This window comes from Herpailurus yagouaroundi, unplaced genomic scaffold (assembly GCF_014898765.1).
Source record: "Herpailurus yagouaroundi ecotype Mexico unplaced genomic scaffold, PumYag 77, whole genome shotgun sequence".
Lineage (NCBI taxonomy): Eukaryota > Metazoa > Chordata > Mammalia > Carnivora > Felidae > Herpailurus > Herpailurus yagouaroundi.
Window position 1 is genome coordinate 2,233,457 of NW_024412388.1, and position 15,448 is coordinate 2,248,904.

Here is a 15,448-nt window from a genome sequence, read left to right on the forward strand (position 1 = left end):
GGGGGGGGGGGGGGGGGGGGGGGGGGGGGGGGGGGGGGGGGGGCGTCAGCCACACTCAGCCCTCGGCCGGGTATCTGGCAGGTGGAGCCCAGAGCCCACATCCCGTCACACTCGTTTTTATTACTCTCTCACTTATTAACGCCCCTGAAGTAAGAACGTCCGTCCACGGTTTTTCGTCAGGAAGAATTTTCTAATGAAAAACGCCCTGCTTTCCTGTCGGCGTTCTCAATCTAACACAAAGCAGCTGCAATTACAATTTACGAGGCAGGGAGCGGCGATATCTGTGAGTCTACTAGCCGTCTGTTTCCAAGCGCTCGGCTTTGGCGATGCAGAGAGCCGGGAGCAGGGGCGTGCGCCCGAAGGACGCGGCGGGAGCCCTCAGGCAAGAGCGAGCGTCCTGCTGACGACAAGAGGTCTGGGCACACATCAGCCTACTCGCTAGGGGCCATCGGCCGGACACGAAGACGGGAGGGAAGCACGTCTGTGTGACCCCAGAGGTGCGGGGGCCCCGCCACGCGGCACCCACGTGCAGCAAGGCCCCAGGACTCACCTGGCGGCAGAGCCTTGTGCAGCACGTGCGTCTTGCGCAGGTTCATCGTGCAGCCGGCGGGGCCCATGAGGTGAGCCTTCCACGCCTGAAACAAAAGAGGAGGCACACGCCGCGTCAACCAGGCGACCGAGAGGGAGCAGACGAGCTGAGCTCCTGTCAGACCTGAAACCAGAGGCGGCCGCAGCTCCCCACGTGGCCGCACCTCACATCCTGACGCGGCACGCGGAGCCCCTCGGTCCTCGTCACCTCCGAGCACAGCGCGCTCGGACTGTTGTCACATAAGCACGTGCACGTGAGTGGATTTGGGGAGTACACGGGGCAGGGTGACCTCCAGGAGCGGGGAGTGGCCCCTGGCTGCCAGCCGGCAGAAAACAGGGACCCCAGTCCTGTAGTGACAGAATTCTGCCAGCACTGGGGGGGCTCGGGAGACCCCCCCCCCCAGCCGAGCCCACGGATGAGAATGCGGCCCAGTCTACATGTCGCTGCGGCCTGGTGACTCCTGGAGCAGAGGACCTGTTCAGTTGTGCCCACGACTCCCGCCCCACAGAAACTGACATCATAGAAGGATGTTTGAGCCGCCAAGCGCGTGGTGACTGGCTGCAGGCATGGACCACTGAACCGAGAGCAAGCAGAGAAGTCCGAGAGGCCTGCTGGCGGCCTTGGAGCCGCGAGCTGTCAGACGCCGGGGGACACAGCTGCCAGGAGGAGAGGGGCTGAGGTCTGCATCGCACGGAGCAGGAGATGATGGCAGCCACACAGGGACCGGGTGTCCCGTGACAGCTAGTGTCGCGGTAGAAATCCGACCCCGGACACAAAGCCTGAGTTTCACATGCGAACAGAGAGAAGGCGTGTGCACGTGAGGACTACTTACACGACTTTTAAAAGGGAAAACCACTAAAAACGGCCCTGTTAGGAAGGAGGGGTGGTGGGCAGGGGCAGGTCTGCAGAAGAAGGTCTGTTCTTCTCTGCATATGTCCCATTTGACAGGCTTCAGAACTGGTCGAGTGTTTTATATAATTACAGGACTTAATTTTACCCCCCCCCCCCCCCGAAAACCGAACACACAATAAAGCAGGTGCCTGTAAATGCATTGTGGCCGTGAAACAGCTCGTGGACCCCCCACCGCCAGGGGACACGGAAAGGACGTGAACGGGGACTCGCGGCCCCGAGTTTGGGCACTGCCGCCAGGCACGTGCTGCGTGTGGGGTCGCGCAGTGCGCGTGGACGACGGGTGGCAGGCGGGTCTGGCATCTCCGGGGCTCTGAGAACCCAACCCTTGGGCTGGGGAAAGGGGACGCCGGGAGACACAGGACGCGTCGGAAATGTTCGGCTGAACTCACGAGGTGGTCATGTTAGCATGTTCACCCGGCTCTGTCCATCGGGAAGGCCAGCGACAGTGACCAACTCGGTAGCTGTGAGCACGGGAGACACCGACGCTGTTCTAAAATATCCATTTCCACCGGAGGGAGCCCAGGTCCGGGGCCGGCCTGGGCAGGGTCGGCACGGAGTGGGCAGACCGTGACAACAGCCGGGGGGTGCCGAGAACACCGGGGTCCGACCAAAAAGGCCAGGAGCCCGAGAGGCTGCACTGGCCAGAGACCAGGCGACTCAGGCCTCAGAGGGGCTGCAGGACACCGGTTGAGTCTGCGTGTTTACGACACTAAGGGACACGCTGGTGAGCGGCTTGCTCCTGTGCAGCCCGTGGACCCTGCGGGAGGCACACACGTTCTCGCCCGGGGGCGACTGCAGGGCAGAGGGAGGGACGCTTCTCTCGGAAGCGGCGGCCCAGCTGATGACTGAAGGGTGGCAGGCTGGGCTGTGTGGACCTGACGGTCCCTGATGGTCCCTGACGGTCCCTGACGGTCGTGGGATGTGCCCGGTCACGGAAGGGCGGGCCACTGGCTAAGAAGTGGCTGCGGGCAAGTCTGAGGTTTAAACGGACCCGGCCTATAGAGCCCACCTGCGATTCATAGGAACCGGGCGGGAACGACCTCTTAACGGTGCCGGGAGGGAGGCCATCCACAAACCCAGCCCACGGGAAACCCAGCCCACGGGAAACCCTGCCAGGCAGACCGCTTCTCACCAAACTCTAAAACAGAGCACACAGAGGAGGCTACTTAGAAACACATCCAGCAGTCTCCACGTGCGGCCTCCGCGAGGGCCGGAGCACTGACCCCGAGGGGAGGCTGGGGTATGCTCTCGAGAGCGCCTCCACGAGCACTGTTTCCGGAGCTCCAAGGCAGAGCATTTCCAGAGGAAGCGACGTGCTGTCTGGCTGCACCTCAGTGTGGCCTGGGCGGGGAGCCACAGCTGGGTGCACATGAGGCAGGGGTGGCTGTGAGCCCACGGCCACACGAGCTGGCGATGGGACGTGAGGGGTGCCTGCGGGCCCCTCTGCTCTGCCGCGCACTGTGTTGTGTATCTGACGTTTTCTGGAGAGGGACGATAGGCCTGGGACGACGGCATGGGAGCAGGCCCGTCTGCTATGTGCTCTCAGAGGTCGAGGGCGAGCTGCAGAGCACGGCTGGGTCTGAGCCGTCTCGTGGGCACATCCCAGACGGTTGGGGCAGGGAGAGCCCGCGGCGGGACCCGTGGGGAAGTGCAGGTGCAGCGGTTAAGGGGGCTGGAGTGGAAGCGACGGAGCCAGAGGCAGGTCCCCAGAACCGCCCTGCCTGGCACGTGGAGGACATCACCACTGTCGTGTCAGCTGAACCACCGACACGAGCCTCAGACCTGCTCTGGTCAGAGCAGGGGGCCCAGGGAGGAGGGGGGTGGGACCCGGAAGCCAGAGTCGCCGGTGCCGGGGAAGGGAGGAGAGCTTGCAGTCGTCTGCGAGGTAGAACCTCCCAACTGCACTGGGCTGGATGGCAGTAATGAGAAGAGACCCGCACGTCTGGCCCAGACGCCACTCAGGGCCCCAGCGCACAGAGGGGTGCCGCGCCCAGACAGAGGCGAAAGGCCCTCGCGCTCACCCACCCAGAGCTGAGGCCCCCGCAGAGGGTCCACGGCGCTACAGGAGGGAGAACTCACGGGAGACGGCAGGTGACAGCATGTCAGGCGGACCAGAAGCAGGACCGGGGTGCTCCCCGAACACTCACGGTCCCCCACCCGCGGCCCAGCCCTGACAGCCTCGTCGCCGGGTCAGCCCCGGGTAGGGTCACGCTCCAGTTAGGTCCTCACCTCCTCCCCCGGTGAGAAGTTCTCGTGGCACAGAGGACAGCGGTTTGCCAGCTTCTCCGGTTTGGCGGCTGAAACGGCATCAGCGGGACAAGGCTCAGCTCCTCCCGAGACCTGAGCCAGGAGCTATAGACACGGGACGGGCCAGCGCTCCACGAGGGGCCTCCCCGGGCAGGGCCCGGGGCAGAGCGGGCACCGAGGGGTCTGGGCGGGGCCGAGCAGGCACTCACGATTACAATCCTTTGCTTTTATGTGTCTGGGCAGCTCTTCCTTCAGAACAGCCTCATTGCAGCGGTAACACTTTCCAAACCCGTCTTTCTTGTCGCATTCGGTCAGCAGGTGCTCCGTCAGGCTGGAGATCTCGACCACCTGCATCCAGAAATGCAGAAGGAAGCAGGGTGCTGAGAGCACGGGGCGTGTGCGGCACCACCTTGCACTTGTTCCCCAGGGGCGGAACACGCACACCTCTTCTCTCACTCGGTCCTGACCCCACCGGCCCCAGGGGGCTTCCTCGGGTGCTCGCTATACTCTGCTGAAGACCCCGTGTCCCCCGTGTCTCCCTCCTCGTGCTATGGTGGTAGCGCACAGAGGACACTGCCAAGGTGGGGGACGGAGGAGCGATGGCTAACCCCCGCAGCACACGCAGGAAGCCGCGGAACAGCTTAGCCGTGTGGCCTCTGGGTTCAAATCCCGCCTCCCTGTTGCGTGTAGGAATGTGCAGAGACGGGGTCACACAAAGACTGTTAGGAGAGTCTCTCACCACCCAGGCACGTTCAGCAGGAGTGACCACTATGCACGGACTCATACACCTGCTGGGAATCCAGCCACCAACACGGGCTGGGAGTTGGGGGGAGGCTAGAAGTCTGCACTGCCAGGCTGTGGGGGGTGGGGGGGGGGGGGCTCTGCCTACTTGAGAGCTGCTGTGTAGCCTGCAAGAGCCCCAAGGTAGAGGCCAGAAGTTCATTCTCCTCCTTTATTAAAAGGAAGGCCTTACTGCATCAGAGAAGACATGCAAATCCGGGGGTGGGAGTTTTCTTAAACAAGATACACAATGCGTAAACCACGGGCAAGAAGAACAAGGTGGACAGCGTTTAAACTTAAAAGACACGCTGGGGTGACAAACAGGCCAGACCCCAAGCGGGAGAGGGCAACTATGGCACCTGGGGCTGGCCAAGGACTCCGGTCCGTGCACCTGAAGCATGACTACAGATCAGTAGAGCGGGACCGGCAACGCAATTCAAAACGTGAGCAAGAGACTAGAAGCTATTTTACAAAAGAGGGCGCTCGGGTGGCCAAGAGATGGATGGACAGGGGCCGCACCTCACTGTGGGCAGGAACCACGGAGCTGGCGAGGATGTGGCACAGCCCCCCACGCCCTTAAGACCCCTCCGGAGCACGGCCTGCGTCAGCCCCGCAGCCCAGCGCTGGCTCGCCCAGCCACTCCGCCCCCGGGGGTGCACCCAAAAAGGCGCGTTCGCAGGCGCACTGGGAGCGATACAAGAATGTCTGTGGCAGCGTTATTCGTGATAGGCTCTAACCGGACGCAACCTGAGTTCCGAAAACAGTAGGATGGAGGGATGAATCGTGGACTGCTCAAACAACGGAACACTATAAAGCTGGAAGACCAACCTGACATAAAGTAGGTACATTTTGTAGGGTTCTATCACGTAAACCCAAAACGCAAGCAACACTAACTTGTGGTGTCAGAAATCAGGACGGTGGGGTGACTCAGGGCGGGGGGAGGTGGTGCACTTTGAGGGGCCTGGGTGCTGGGGACACGGGTGTGTTATTTTGTGGGGGCTCCACGGGCTCTCACACTCATGGCTTTATGGACGGGCACCTCCTGTCACGTGCTTCGCAGATGCCGCGTTCTCTGCAGACAGAGGGGCTGCGGCGACCCTGCACTGACGGGGTCATTCGCCACCACCGTCCCGGCGGCATTTGCGTCCGTATCACGTTTTTTAATAATTCTTGCAACACGTCAAACATTTTCACTGTCGTACGTGTGACGGTGACCTGTGATCAGCGAACAGGACTTTGCCAGAAGCCCAAATGCTGGCCGGTGTTTTTTAGTACGTGTGTGATGCACGCACGTCGTTTTATAGGTGCGGCTCACACACTGAACAGACCACAGGCCACAGCACACGTAACTTCCCTGCGCCCCGGGAAGCCACAAAGGTCACGTGACTCGCTTTCTTGCGCTCTGTGTGTTCCCGGGGTGGTCCGGAACGGAACCCTACCGCTGAGGTGCGCCTGCACGTTTACGTACGTGGGACACGGCTCGCTTAAACTAGCGGGAAAAAGTAAGAAAACGGGGTGACAGCCATTCAGCCACTTTCCCCGCGACTTCTGCCCGGGGAGCGCTACACGTGGGGCAGGTCTGTGACGGGCTGTGGAGGGACCGCGTGCGGCCGGGCGCCTGACCTGCCTGCAGCAGGTGCATCTTGTCAGCATGAGACACTGCTTCCAGTAGTGCAGGTCCAGGCCCTCCTCCGTGAAGGACTCACTCCTCTCCCCACAGAAGATACATAAACTGAAACGAGACAGGAGCGAGAGATGAGGCGCGGAGGGGCCTGGACGCACGCGCGCCCTCGCCTTCCCTGGGCGGCCTGCTGCCCTGGCCGGAGGCTCCGTGGGCCCCCCCGCCCCGGCCCCCCCCGGCGCGGCCCACTTGTTTGACACAAGTCGGCTTCGGGTCCCACAAGTTCTAACCCGCCAGCACAATCAGGCAGAAACGCTAACTTGCGTCGGAAAAAAAGGCAAAGGTGTTCTACTGAAATTCCTTGCACACGCGCTGTGGCGGCCGCACAGGGGATGTGCTTTGCTGTTGTCACATCTGGTACCTTTAACAGCCCTCTGACAATCGGCCGCCAAGCAGTGTTGGGGAAAGTGCGGGAAACCGGACACACCCAGAGTTAAGCCCGTCTGCGTGGAGGGCAATTTTCCAACTTGTACAAATGAGTGACGCGAGCCTATCAGTCCACAGGCTCGCAGTGCGCTGGGGCGAAAATATCTACTGAGTCGCGTTTTATGTGGCCGGTCCCTTCCATCTCTATACACTGGGCTGAGGATGACCCCACGCACTTATCTAAGTAGTGAGCGGCGGGGACTTCCGGGGCAGGACGTGCGGCTGCCTTCCCTCCTTCCGTATCTGAAATGAGAAAGAAAAAATGAAAAAAAAAAAAAAAAAAAAAAAAAAAAAAAAAAGGTTATTTTTTAAAATGACCTTTTGTAGAAATTATTTTCAAAGTTTTAGTAACCAGTTTGGTGTGAAATACACTTAAAAGCACGTGAGTTAACAAAGGTCGTACAATGTCCCGCCCTCCAGTATTTGCTGAATGGCCGAGGGGACCGAGCACCTACCCTGACTGTCTGCCTCCAGCGCGGGGCCTGCCGTCGCCTCCTAAGACACAAGAGCAGAAAGGTCAGGGACAAATGGCTGCACACAGTCTGTCCAGGGTGTGTTGACCCTGAAAGCACATTCTTCTGTTTTCAGACTCTCTTTTTTCTTTTTGTTTTTAACATTTACTTATTTTTGAGAGACAGAGCATGAGCAGGGGAGGGGCAGAGAGAGAGGGAGACACAGAACCGGAAGCAGGCTCCAGGCTCGGAGCTGTCAGCACAGAGCCCGACGCGGGGCCTGAACCCACAAACTGCGAGATCATGACCTGAGCCCAAGTCAGATGCTCAACTGACTGAGCCCCCAAGGCGGCCCTGTTTTTAGACTTTCTACCAACAAGTAACACAGCTCTGTGAGCTCCCAACGCCCAAATACGTGTCTTACCCTCTCAAGTCCCTGCCTCAGGCTCCTGTCCCTGCTGCCGCTCCCCTGCCCTCACCGCTCCCCTGCTCCCCGCTGGCTCTCCAGCGGCTCACCTTGGTGCTGTGAGCTCTGGGCAGCACGTGACCATCGCCCTGCCCTGTGGATGCCCAGGGTGCCCCTCAAACGCCATTTCCTCAGCCGTCTCCCCTTTCCTAGCTGCTCATGCTAGGGGTGCCCTCCCTGGCCCCCCAGCTCGCCACCCCCCTGTGTGGATGAGCAAGCGTTCAGCCTTCTCTCCCTGGGGGTCCCAGGCCCCGGCTTCTCCTGACCAGGCCTAGCAGCTGCCCCGCCCACCCTGCTGTGGACGAGGCTCCAGTGCCCCAGGTGCAAACTGGGGCACAAACCGGGAGAGATCTGGGCTTCTCCCCCTCCCCCCACGCAACCTCCATGAGCCCACCGGCGAATCCTAGGCTGCACTTCACGCACGCACAGGCCACCCTCCTCGCCTCTGCCCGCACGGTCCTCTCTCCAGGCTGGGGGCACTACTCAGGAGTCCTCCTGCGTGAAGGCTGGTGGCCCTGTGAAGGCCTCGGAGAGCAGATTTACTCTTGCTTGAAACCCTCAGCTTCCTGAGTCAACTCAGCTGTCCACTCAGCTCATTATCTTCGGTGCCCCGTGCGCCAGCCGCCCGGCTCCGGCCGCCCCTGAGGGCCCCTGGTGCTCAGGCTTGGGCTCTGGCCTCCTGTCGCCAGGCCTTTCCCAAGACAAGCTCCACGAGAGGCCCCCCGGAGCAAGGCGCCAGGCGGCAGCCCCTCCTCCGAAGCCGCTCCTCTGCGGTCCCCCGCTCTCTCTCACAAGCTCCCTGAGTATCTGGATTGCTGTTGGATGCCGCCAAGAGAGGACAGGGTCCCTGGGGATGGGGAGTTTTGCCTGTTCTGTTCTCTGGCACACACCGTCCCCAGCCCACTGGCGGACCCAAGGGATGAAGGTCAGAGCAGCACTGTTCGTGGCAGGGACGCTGCTGGGCGCCACGCCCTGGAACCTTCTCTCCCGCACAGCTGACACTTCACGCTCCTCCGTGGCTACTGCCCACCCCCTCTCCCTCTTTCTTTCTTTTAGAGAGATGTTCTTTCTACTCAAGGAACCAAATTACGAAATCAGTGGCATGCAGCCGGTGTTTATATCCCCCAAGCACCTCCTGACCCCCCGCGGACGACGTCCCCCCGAGGCGGAGGACCCGGGGCTCCCTGAGGTGGAACGTCTACCTGAACCCCCCCTTTTTAGTGCACGGGAATCGCATCTTCACATTCAGCCATATTTTCCTCCTTTGCCCCTGAAGGAGGCCGGGAGCTCCGGAGAGGAAATGTCCTTGTACCAGGACCATTTGGCCCAGAAGTTTCCTCTCTAGGAAACCTCCCCCCAGGCAGCCCTGTTTTTAGACGTTAGCGGCTGCGAGCCGCTCGTGCCACCGCCTCGGAGGTGAAGAGTGGGGACCCAGAATCTAACGCAGAGCAGCTAGTGGGAGGTCCCTTTATTCACCCCAGACTAGTTTTGGAAGCACTCGCAGCAGAGAACACACACAGCCGCCCGCCTGAGGCCACAGAAAGTCACGCGAGCCTGCCGTGCGTCTGTCTGGGGGGCCGACAGCGGCGACCGGGGAAGGATGCGCTGACCTTGCCAGGCTGGACTCCGGCCTGAATTTCGGAGAGCACTGCCAACTGCCCCGGTAAAGCTTTAATTTCTTCTTTCTTTCGTTTTTCCGCTTCTTCTGTAGCCGCCTTCTTCTGTGCCTGATATGAAAATTATTTTTTCGTTAGAACAGCTTTTTAGGATGGTCTTCGAAGTTGGGAGGGAATTACGGCATCTCAATTACATCTCTTATATGTTAGAACGGTCACTGACAATGTAGTGAGGGTTCAAAGTAAATTCGCCAGATCGGCCTGAAAACATTTACTGGCAGATAAAATCGCCCATGTTCTCTCAGCTGTCGTTGCTCCGAAACTGAGGGTCTCACAGGCAGCAAGTGCAAGGGCCTGCACCTGAGCTCAGAGTGCTGGTTTCCTCTGCGTGGAGCTCCTCTGTCACTTTAGTTGGGGACCAAATAACCCCTTCGGTACAGGATCAGACCACAGTTTCACACAAACTAACGTACCTTCGTGTCAGCATCTGTAGGTCTGCCGTCTATTTTAGCAAATCCGTCAAAAATTGTTTTATAGAGAACGTTCTTGCGCGTGGTGGTGTCGTCTGGAGGGAGGTATTCTAGAATAAAAGCCCGGTGCTGTTTATACATGTCCAAAATAATTCTAACCGCTGTCTCTCGAACCTCATACACTCTGTGCTCCAGGGCACTCACTGAAAACTAAAAATAAAGTTGGGAGGGGTTCTTGTGGTTACTGATTCTTACAATAACAGTATTTTTTCCAGCATAAAAGAAATAAAGGCACATGACGAAAATTCAAAAAACAGACCACCACCCACACGATTCCATTATGACAGAGAGTTTCTCACCGGGTGTCTCACACACGTGATTGAACTCTGGTCGTATACGTAACTTTGTTTTACTCTTTTCCACTTAACACACTAACAAGCATTTGTTTAGGTTACAACCTTCCATAAACTTCACATTAAATGTTACAAAATATTCCAATCACGGAGGAGCGCAAAGGTGGTAAACTTCGCACGTCCACCGTCCACATCACCAAAGCTGTAATTCTGCCGTGTCTCTGCGGGACCTCTGTCTTTCAGAAGCAAGGCACCGCGGTGATGGCGTGAGTCTCCAGTGGAAGCCTCCTGGGCCCACTGTCCTCCTGTGCTCCTTGGAGGCGTGGCTCTCCCGAAGCAGGCCTGCAAGCTCCTACCCGTCCACTAGTCCACTAGCATCAGTGTGCGTGTACCACGGTGTGTTTAATGTTTTAAACAGCATCCTGCGCTTATCTTTCTGGAGCTTTCTTTTCCTGCTCGACACTCCTCCGTCAAGGACGCCCATGTGTTTCGGCCGCAGGCGCTGTCACGGGGACCTGTGGTGACACGTTCACCCCATCGCAGAATGGTGCTGCCGCGACAGCGGACCGACACCTCCCCGTGGTGGTCTGGGCGCCAGGCTGCTCACTTCCCACGGCGTCAGCCTGGCCACGGGCTCTTTGGTTTTACCCCAGAGCCTGCCTACCCCCCACCGCCCCCCGGAGCGGCTCGCCCCCAGGTCTCCTCCCTTCCCCACTTTCTTGTACTCCCTCCCTGACAGCTCCCCAACCCCACTGGGGCTCCGGTCCATTCCTGCACCCACCACCGTCTCCTCCTGTCTGTCGCCTCCCTCCAGCCGTCCCTGCCCTGGGCGTCCAGCCTGGACAGTGCGGTCCATCGCTAGGTCACTTCCAGCATTCACGCACACCCTTCGAATCTGGGACCCCGTCTTCTCCTGCGTAGTCGTGGGCCGCGTGGACTGTGCCTGCAGACTTGAGGCACGTGGTGACTGGCCACCGCAGGTGTCACGGGGACCCCGGTGCACAGGGCACCGACTGAGGCATTTCCAGTCACTTCACCTTCTCAGACGTCCAGGGGGCGTTCCATATTCCTTCTTGTCTCTTGAACCTCTGCCATTGGGTCCGGCTTCCGTGAAGCCCATGTGTTCCCTGCTCCACACGCAGCCAGCCCGCTGAGTCTTTACCAGAGCCACTCGGGACTTTGCTCCTGCGGTAACTGACCCCTCCTTCCCACTTCTGTTCATTTCTTTCTTCTTTTCCTTCCATCAGGATCACTCCTTCCAGCATTCAGATGGACCCGAATGTGGCTACGGGCTCGACAGGCCAGCCTCCTTCTTCAGTGCACACAGCCGTGGCACCCTACCCAGGTCCTGTGTGTGGGGGGCCAGTACGGTCACAGGAAGTGTGGCGGGAGCAGCCTGGCCCATAAGGACACCCTCACCACCCTCTCGTCGCTTCCTTCATTCAGTGACCTCCCAGGTTGTGCGTGAAAGCTGGTGGTGGCGACCCAGGAGGAAGCGGTGGCCCTGAGGGCCTGCGTGGGCCAGAGCGCTGTCTCTCCTCCAGAACCAGGACTGCAGGGGAGGGCCGCGGGCACCGCCCCCGCCAGCTTCCAGAACCGATGCTGACGTTGGCACCGTGGAGCGGGGCGCCCGTAACAGGAATTTAAGTGTGCGGGGCAGGCTCCAGGCTCTGTGCTGGGGAGCACGGAGTGAACGTGGGGGCGGGAAACATGGAGGTCCCCGTGGCCGCGGGGCTGCTGCCGCCAGAAGTGGTGGAGGCGGCTGGGTACTGTGTATGGGGGCTACCACCGGCTGCCCCTGGCATTTGTAGAAGAAGAGACAGGAGCTCGGGAGCGACCACTGATGGCCAACAGACTGCAAGTCGAAGCTCCTATGGGAGCCAGAGTCCACAGACTCCACGCGGAGTCCACAGAGGAGGGAGAGACGGCACCGAAATCACGCCGCAGACTCTGCCCTCCCGCACCGACAGGAGCGAGTACGGGGCGGCTGCACCGGGCACCATGTGTCCGCGTCCGGCCAACACGCTGGTGGCATGCACGGAGCTTCCGTGCGGGCCATGTGGCACCAGGGACGCGGGGCCTCTGCTGTGGCCGTGTCTCTCCAGCGGCTTCTTAGTTGCACTAGGTTGTCCAGGCACACAAACTCCCCGCACTTCCGTAAGCCTGACGTTCTTGCGGACTCGGCACCCGCCTCTCTGTGACCTGTCCACTGCGGCCAAGATCTGTACAGACCAGTTACCAACTCGGGGCACAGCCAACAGCAGGGAGACTTCTGGTGCACTCGTTTGTGACACGAAACAGTGACTGTCTTTCTGAGGTCATGCATTCGTTTGTTCGTTCAACAAGCAGTGACCGGACACCCACCACACCCCAGGCCCACCTCCCGTGCGGAGGCCACGGCAGCACACACACAGGTGCACTTACCTTCATCACGTTATCGACGGTGAAACCCGTGTTCCCGGTGCCCAGGTCTCTCAGGAGCCGGGCCAGGAGGTCCATCTGACTCATTGCCAGATGAGCCGAAGAGTTGGCTTTTATCGGCTGTACCAAGTAAGGTGGGATAATCTGAAGAGACCTAACTTCCTTAAACAAGGCCATTTCCTATAAAAACCAACAGAACTTGTTAATTTTTACTGGAAAACGCTGGAGGCCACTTAGTATAATTTTAGCATGATCCTCCAAATATGCTCGTGTTTCTATTCCAGGTGTACCGATTAAAAATAAAACCCTAAAGAAGCCTGTGAGGCTCAGTCGGTTGAGGGTCCGACTCTTGATTTCGGCTCAGGTCGTGATCCCAGGGTCACGGGATTGAGCCCCGTGTCGGGCTCTGTGCTGAGAGTGGAGGCTGTTTAAGATTCCCTCCCAGCCCCTCTGCCCCTCTGCTCCTCTCCCCACTCACACTTGCTCCTTCTCAAAACAAAAACAAAAAACCCTAAAGCATGAGAAATAAAACCATGATCACCCAAAGATAAATGAAAGATTTCCACAAAATGTGACCGAAAACTTAAGATTTCTCTTCTCAGGATTTCCCAACTGTAAGAAAAAGGTTTTCTAATTTCTAAAATTCTCAAAGAAATGAGTGCTGTGCTACTATTTAGGAAACATCAACTGAGAGCACAGCAGTCACAGACGGCTGGTGGGCGGGGGCCTTGGGGGGCTCACAGGACAGCACGTAAGTCCACTAGCAACAGACACGTCTTCCTGTAATTAACGTGTGTATCGCTCAGCAACCAGACACAGAAAGAAAACGACAGGACACTAAAGCATATGGGCCGCAACACGGAAAAAAAACCGTTAACAGTCAGCAGGCCACACCACCTCAAACAGCCTCTGGCTTTTCCAGAAGTTCCCTTTACGTCCGGGCCCCTGAGGGACTCTGCCCACGATCACAGCTTGTTCACGGCCGGCCCTGCGGTCTGCTGCCGGACGAGGGCACCGCACCGCGGCACCTCCAAACTACTCGGAAACCAGAGGTCTTGAAAACGGCTTCATGGAGGAAAGACACGCTCTCATTTTCAACACCCCTTTTGAAAACTGCCATCTCCCCAAACTGAGTCACAAGCGAGAGGGGGTGTCTTGTAGGACTCTGGGGTCACTTTTACCTTATTAGCAGAACTCCCTCCTCCTTTTTCATACTCAACAAACTCAAGTTTGTTGAAGAAAACGAGATCGATGGTTCTTCACACTAAAAAGGATCGCTCTGAGAATGCTGTACAGGACTTACGGGGTTCACAGACTTGCTGAAGCCCAAGCATGGACCTCGGGGCAAGAGCTCCCTCGGGATTTCCCACAATGCCTGGCCTGGAGGAGGCTCGTTTACGGCAAGAACACAACTACTTAGACTGAGGTCATTGCACGTTTATCTCTTTGCCCCCGATTTCCTATTCTGGTTCAGCTTTCCGTCTAGTTTCACTAGAAGTTACTAGCGCGTGTCGACGCAGACAAATACCAGACGGGCCAAACTATACTTTACCGAAGTTTACATCTAAGGCAAAACTCAGCTTTCAGAGCACAAGAGACGCAGGGCAGGGCGTCACGAAGGAGAATGGGTGATGCTCTTTGGGGAGACAGAAACTCGCAAGGCCCAACGGCTGCAGTGACACGCTTCTTTGCCGTTTTAAGTTTCACGGCGGCATCCGTACCTGGATAAAATTGGAAGCTATGACGCGGAGGCGAGCAGAGGAGTCTCCGGTCCTGGTGAGCAGAACGGGAACGGTTCTCTCCACACAGTGGGCCGTTTCGAGCTTACTCAGTTTGTGTTTGGGAATATATTGTGTAATTATCATTTTCAGCAATTTCAAAGAAGCCTGAAAGACCTAAGGAGAAAGTGATAAAAGCCGAGGCGCTCCTCTGACATTTACTGTGAACGATAAACATGAGCATCGTGCTGAACATCACGTGCTGCGGGAAGGGCCGCAGAGGGCAAGCTGAAAACCACTTCCTGAACACGGCGCCTCGAGCTGGGAAGACACGTGCCCGCACCTCACGTGTCAGCAGGCACCCGCTTCGCCCTGGACGCCAAGCACCTGACCTTCCTGCCGGGCCGGGGAAATGCGGACGGCGGTGCCGCCGGGCGAGCTCACTGTCACGGCCCCTGTGGGGTCGGGGGATTCGCTTACGGCCCCGGGCTCCTTGGGCTTGTGAAACATAAAAACGTCAACCGAGTGCCTGCAGGTGGTGGGGAGCCCGGCCTCAGCGAATGCTGCTTTAAAGAGCGCGGCAAAGCTGGTGCCGTTTGAGAGTAGGGCGCGTGGCCAGGCGGAGACGGACTCCGATGCCCTTCGCTGAGCACGCTTCGTGCCACAGAACCTTGATTCCCAGCGACACCCGTGCCCCCTCCCGGGCTACCCCGAGCCCCGGGGGCGCCTCACCCGTAGAGCCGGGGCCACTGAGGGGCGGAGGGGACTCACTGGGGTCACGAGGTCTCTGACGGCTCTCCTCACGAGGAAGATGGACGCTCGCAGAACGTTCTTCAGCTCCTCCTTGGGGGCTCCAGTGGGCATCTGCATCAGCTGTTTGCACAGTGCGAGCAGCGCATCTTCCCGGTACGACCACGTCTTGGAATAGGCCCCAGCGACCTACCACAGACCGGAGGCTGCCTTACTCCGTGCAGGTATTTCAGTGATGTCACGCCGCCCCCCAGGACCCTGCGACCCCAGCCTCTGTTTGCTCCGGACGGAGAAAAATCTCTCGTGAGAACAGAATTAATACGTACACTTAAAGAATAATTTCTCTAACGCAGAACACTGAAGGCTCTGCTAAAATACGGAAAGTATCAGAAGTTCCGCCAGGAGAAATACTGTGAAGCTGGCGCCCAGGGGCCCGGGGACCAGGGAGAGGCCCACTGGGCTCATTTCAAGAGGAGACTGCTGGGGCGCCTGGGGGGGCGCAGTCGGTTAAGCGTCCGACTTCAGCCAGGTCACGATCTCGCGGTCCGTGAGTTCGAGCCCCGCGTC

General features: G+C 58.8%; 1 protein-coding gene across 3 annotated transcripts in view; it reads right to left on the reverse strand.

Annotated features, from left to right (window-relative positions):
- The window catches only part of CEP104 (centrosomal protein 104), a 41,229-nt gene that overhangs the window by 3,057 nt on the left and 22,724 nt on the right, over nt 1-15,448 (reverse strand). For all 3 annotated transcript variants that reach the window (XM_040459423.1, XM_040459406.1, XM_040459416.1), the window contains 12 exons: nt 14,903-15,070; nt 14,135-14,308; nt 12,417-12,593; nt 9,643-9,849; nt 9,164-9,280; nt 7,091-7,130; nt 6,812-6,878; nt 6,152-6,260; nt 3,958-4,096; nt 3,731-3,798; nt 553-635; nt 516-520 (listed from right to left, as the gene is read on the reverse strand). In XM_040459423.1, the coding sequence (XP_040315357.1) occupies nt 516-520; nt 553-635; nt 3,731-3,798; nt 3,958-4,096; nt 6,152-6,260; nt 6,812-6,878; nt 7,091-7,130; nt 9,164-9,280; nt 9,643-9,849; nt 12,417-12,593; nt 14,135-14,308; nt 14,903-15,070 (1,354 nt within the window). The remainder of the gene's footprint in view (nt 1-515; nt 521-552; nt 636-3,730; nt 3,799-3,957; nt 4,097-6,151; nt 6,261-6,811; nt 6,879-7,090; nt 7,131-9,163; nt 9,281-9,642; nt 9,850-12,416; nt 12,594-14,134; nt 14,309-14,902; nt 15,071-15,448) is intronic.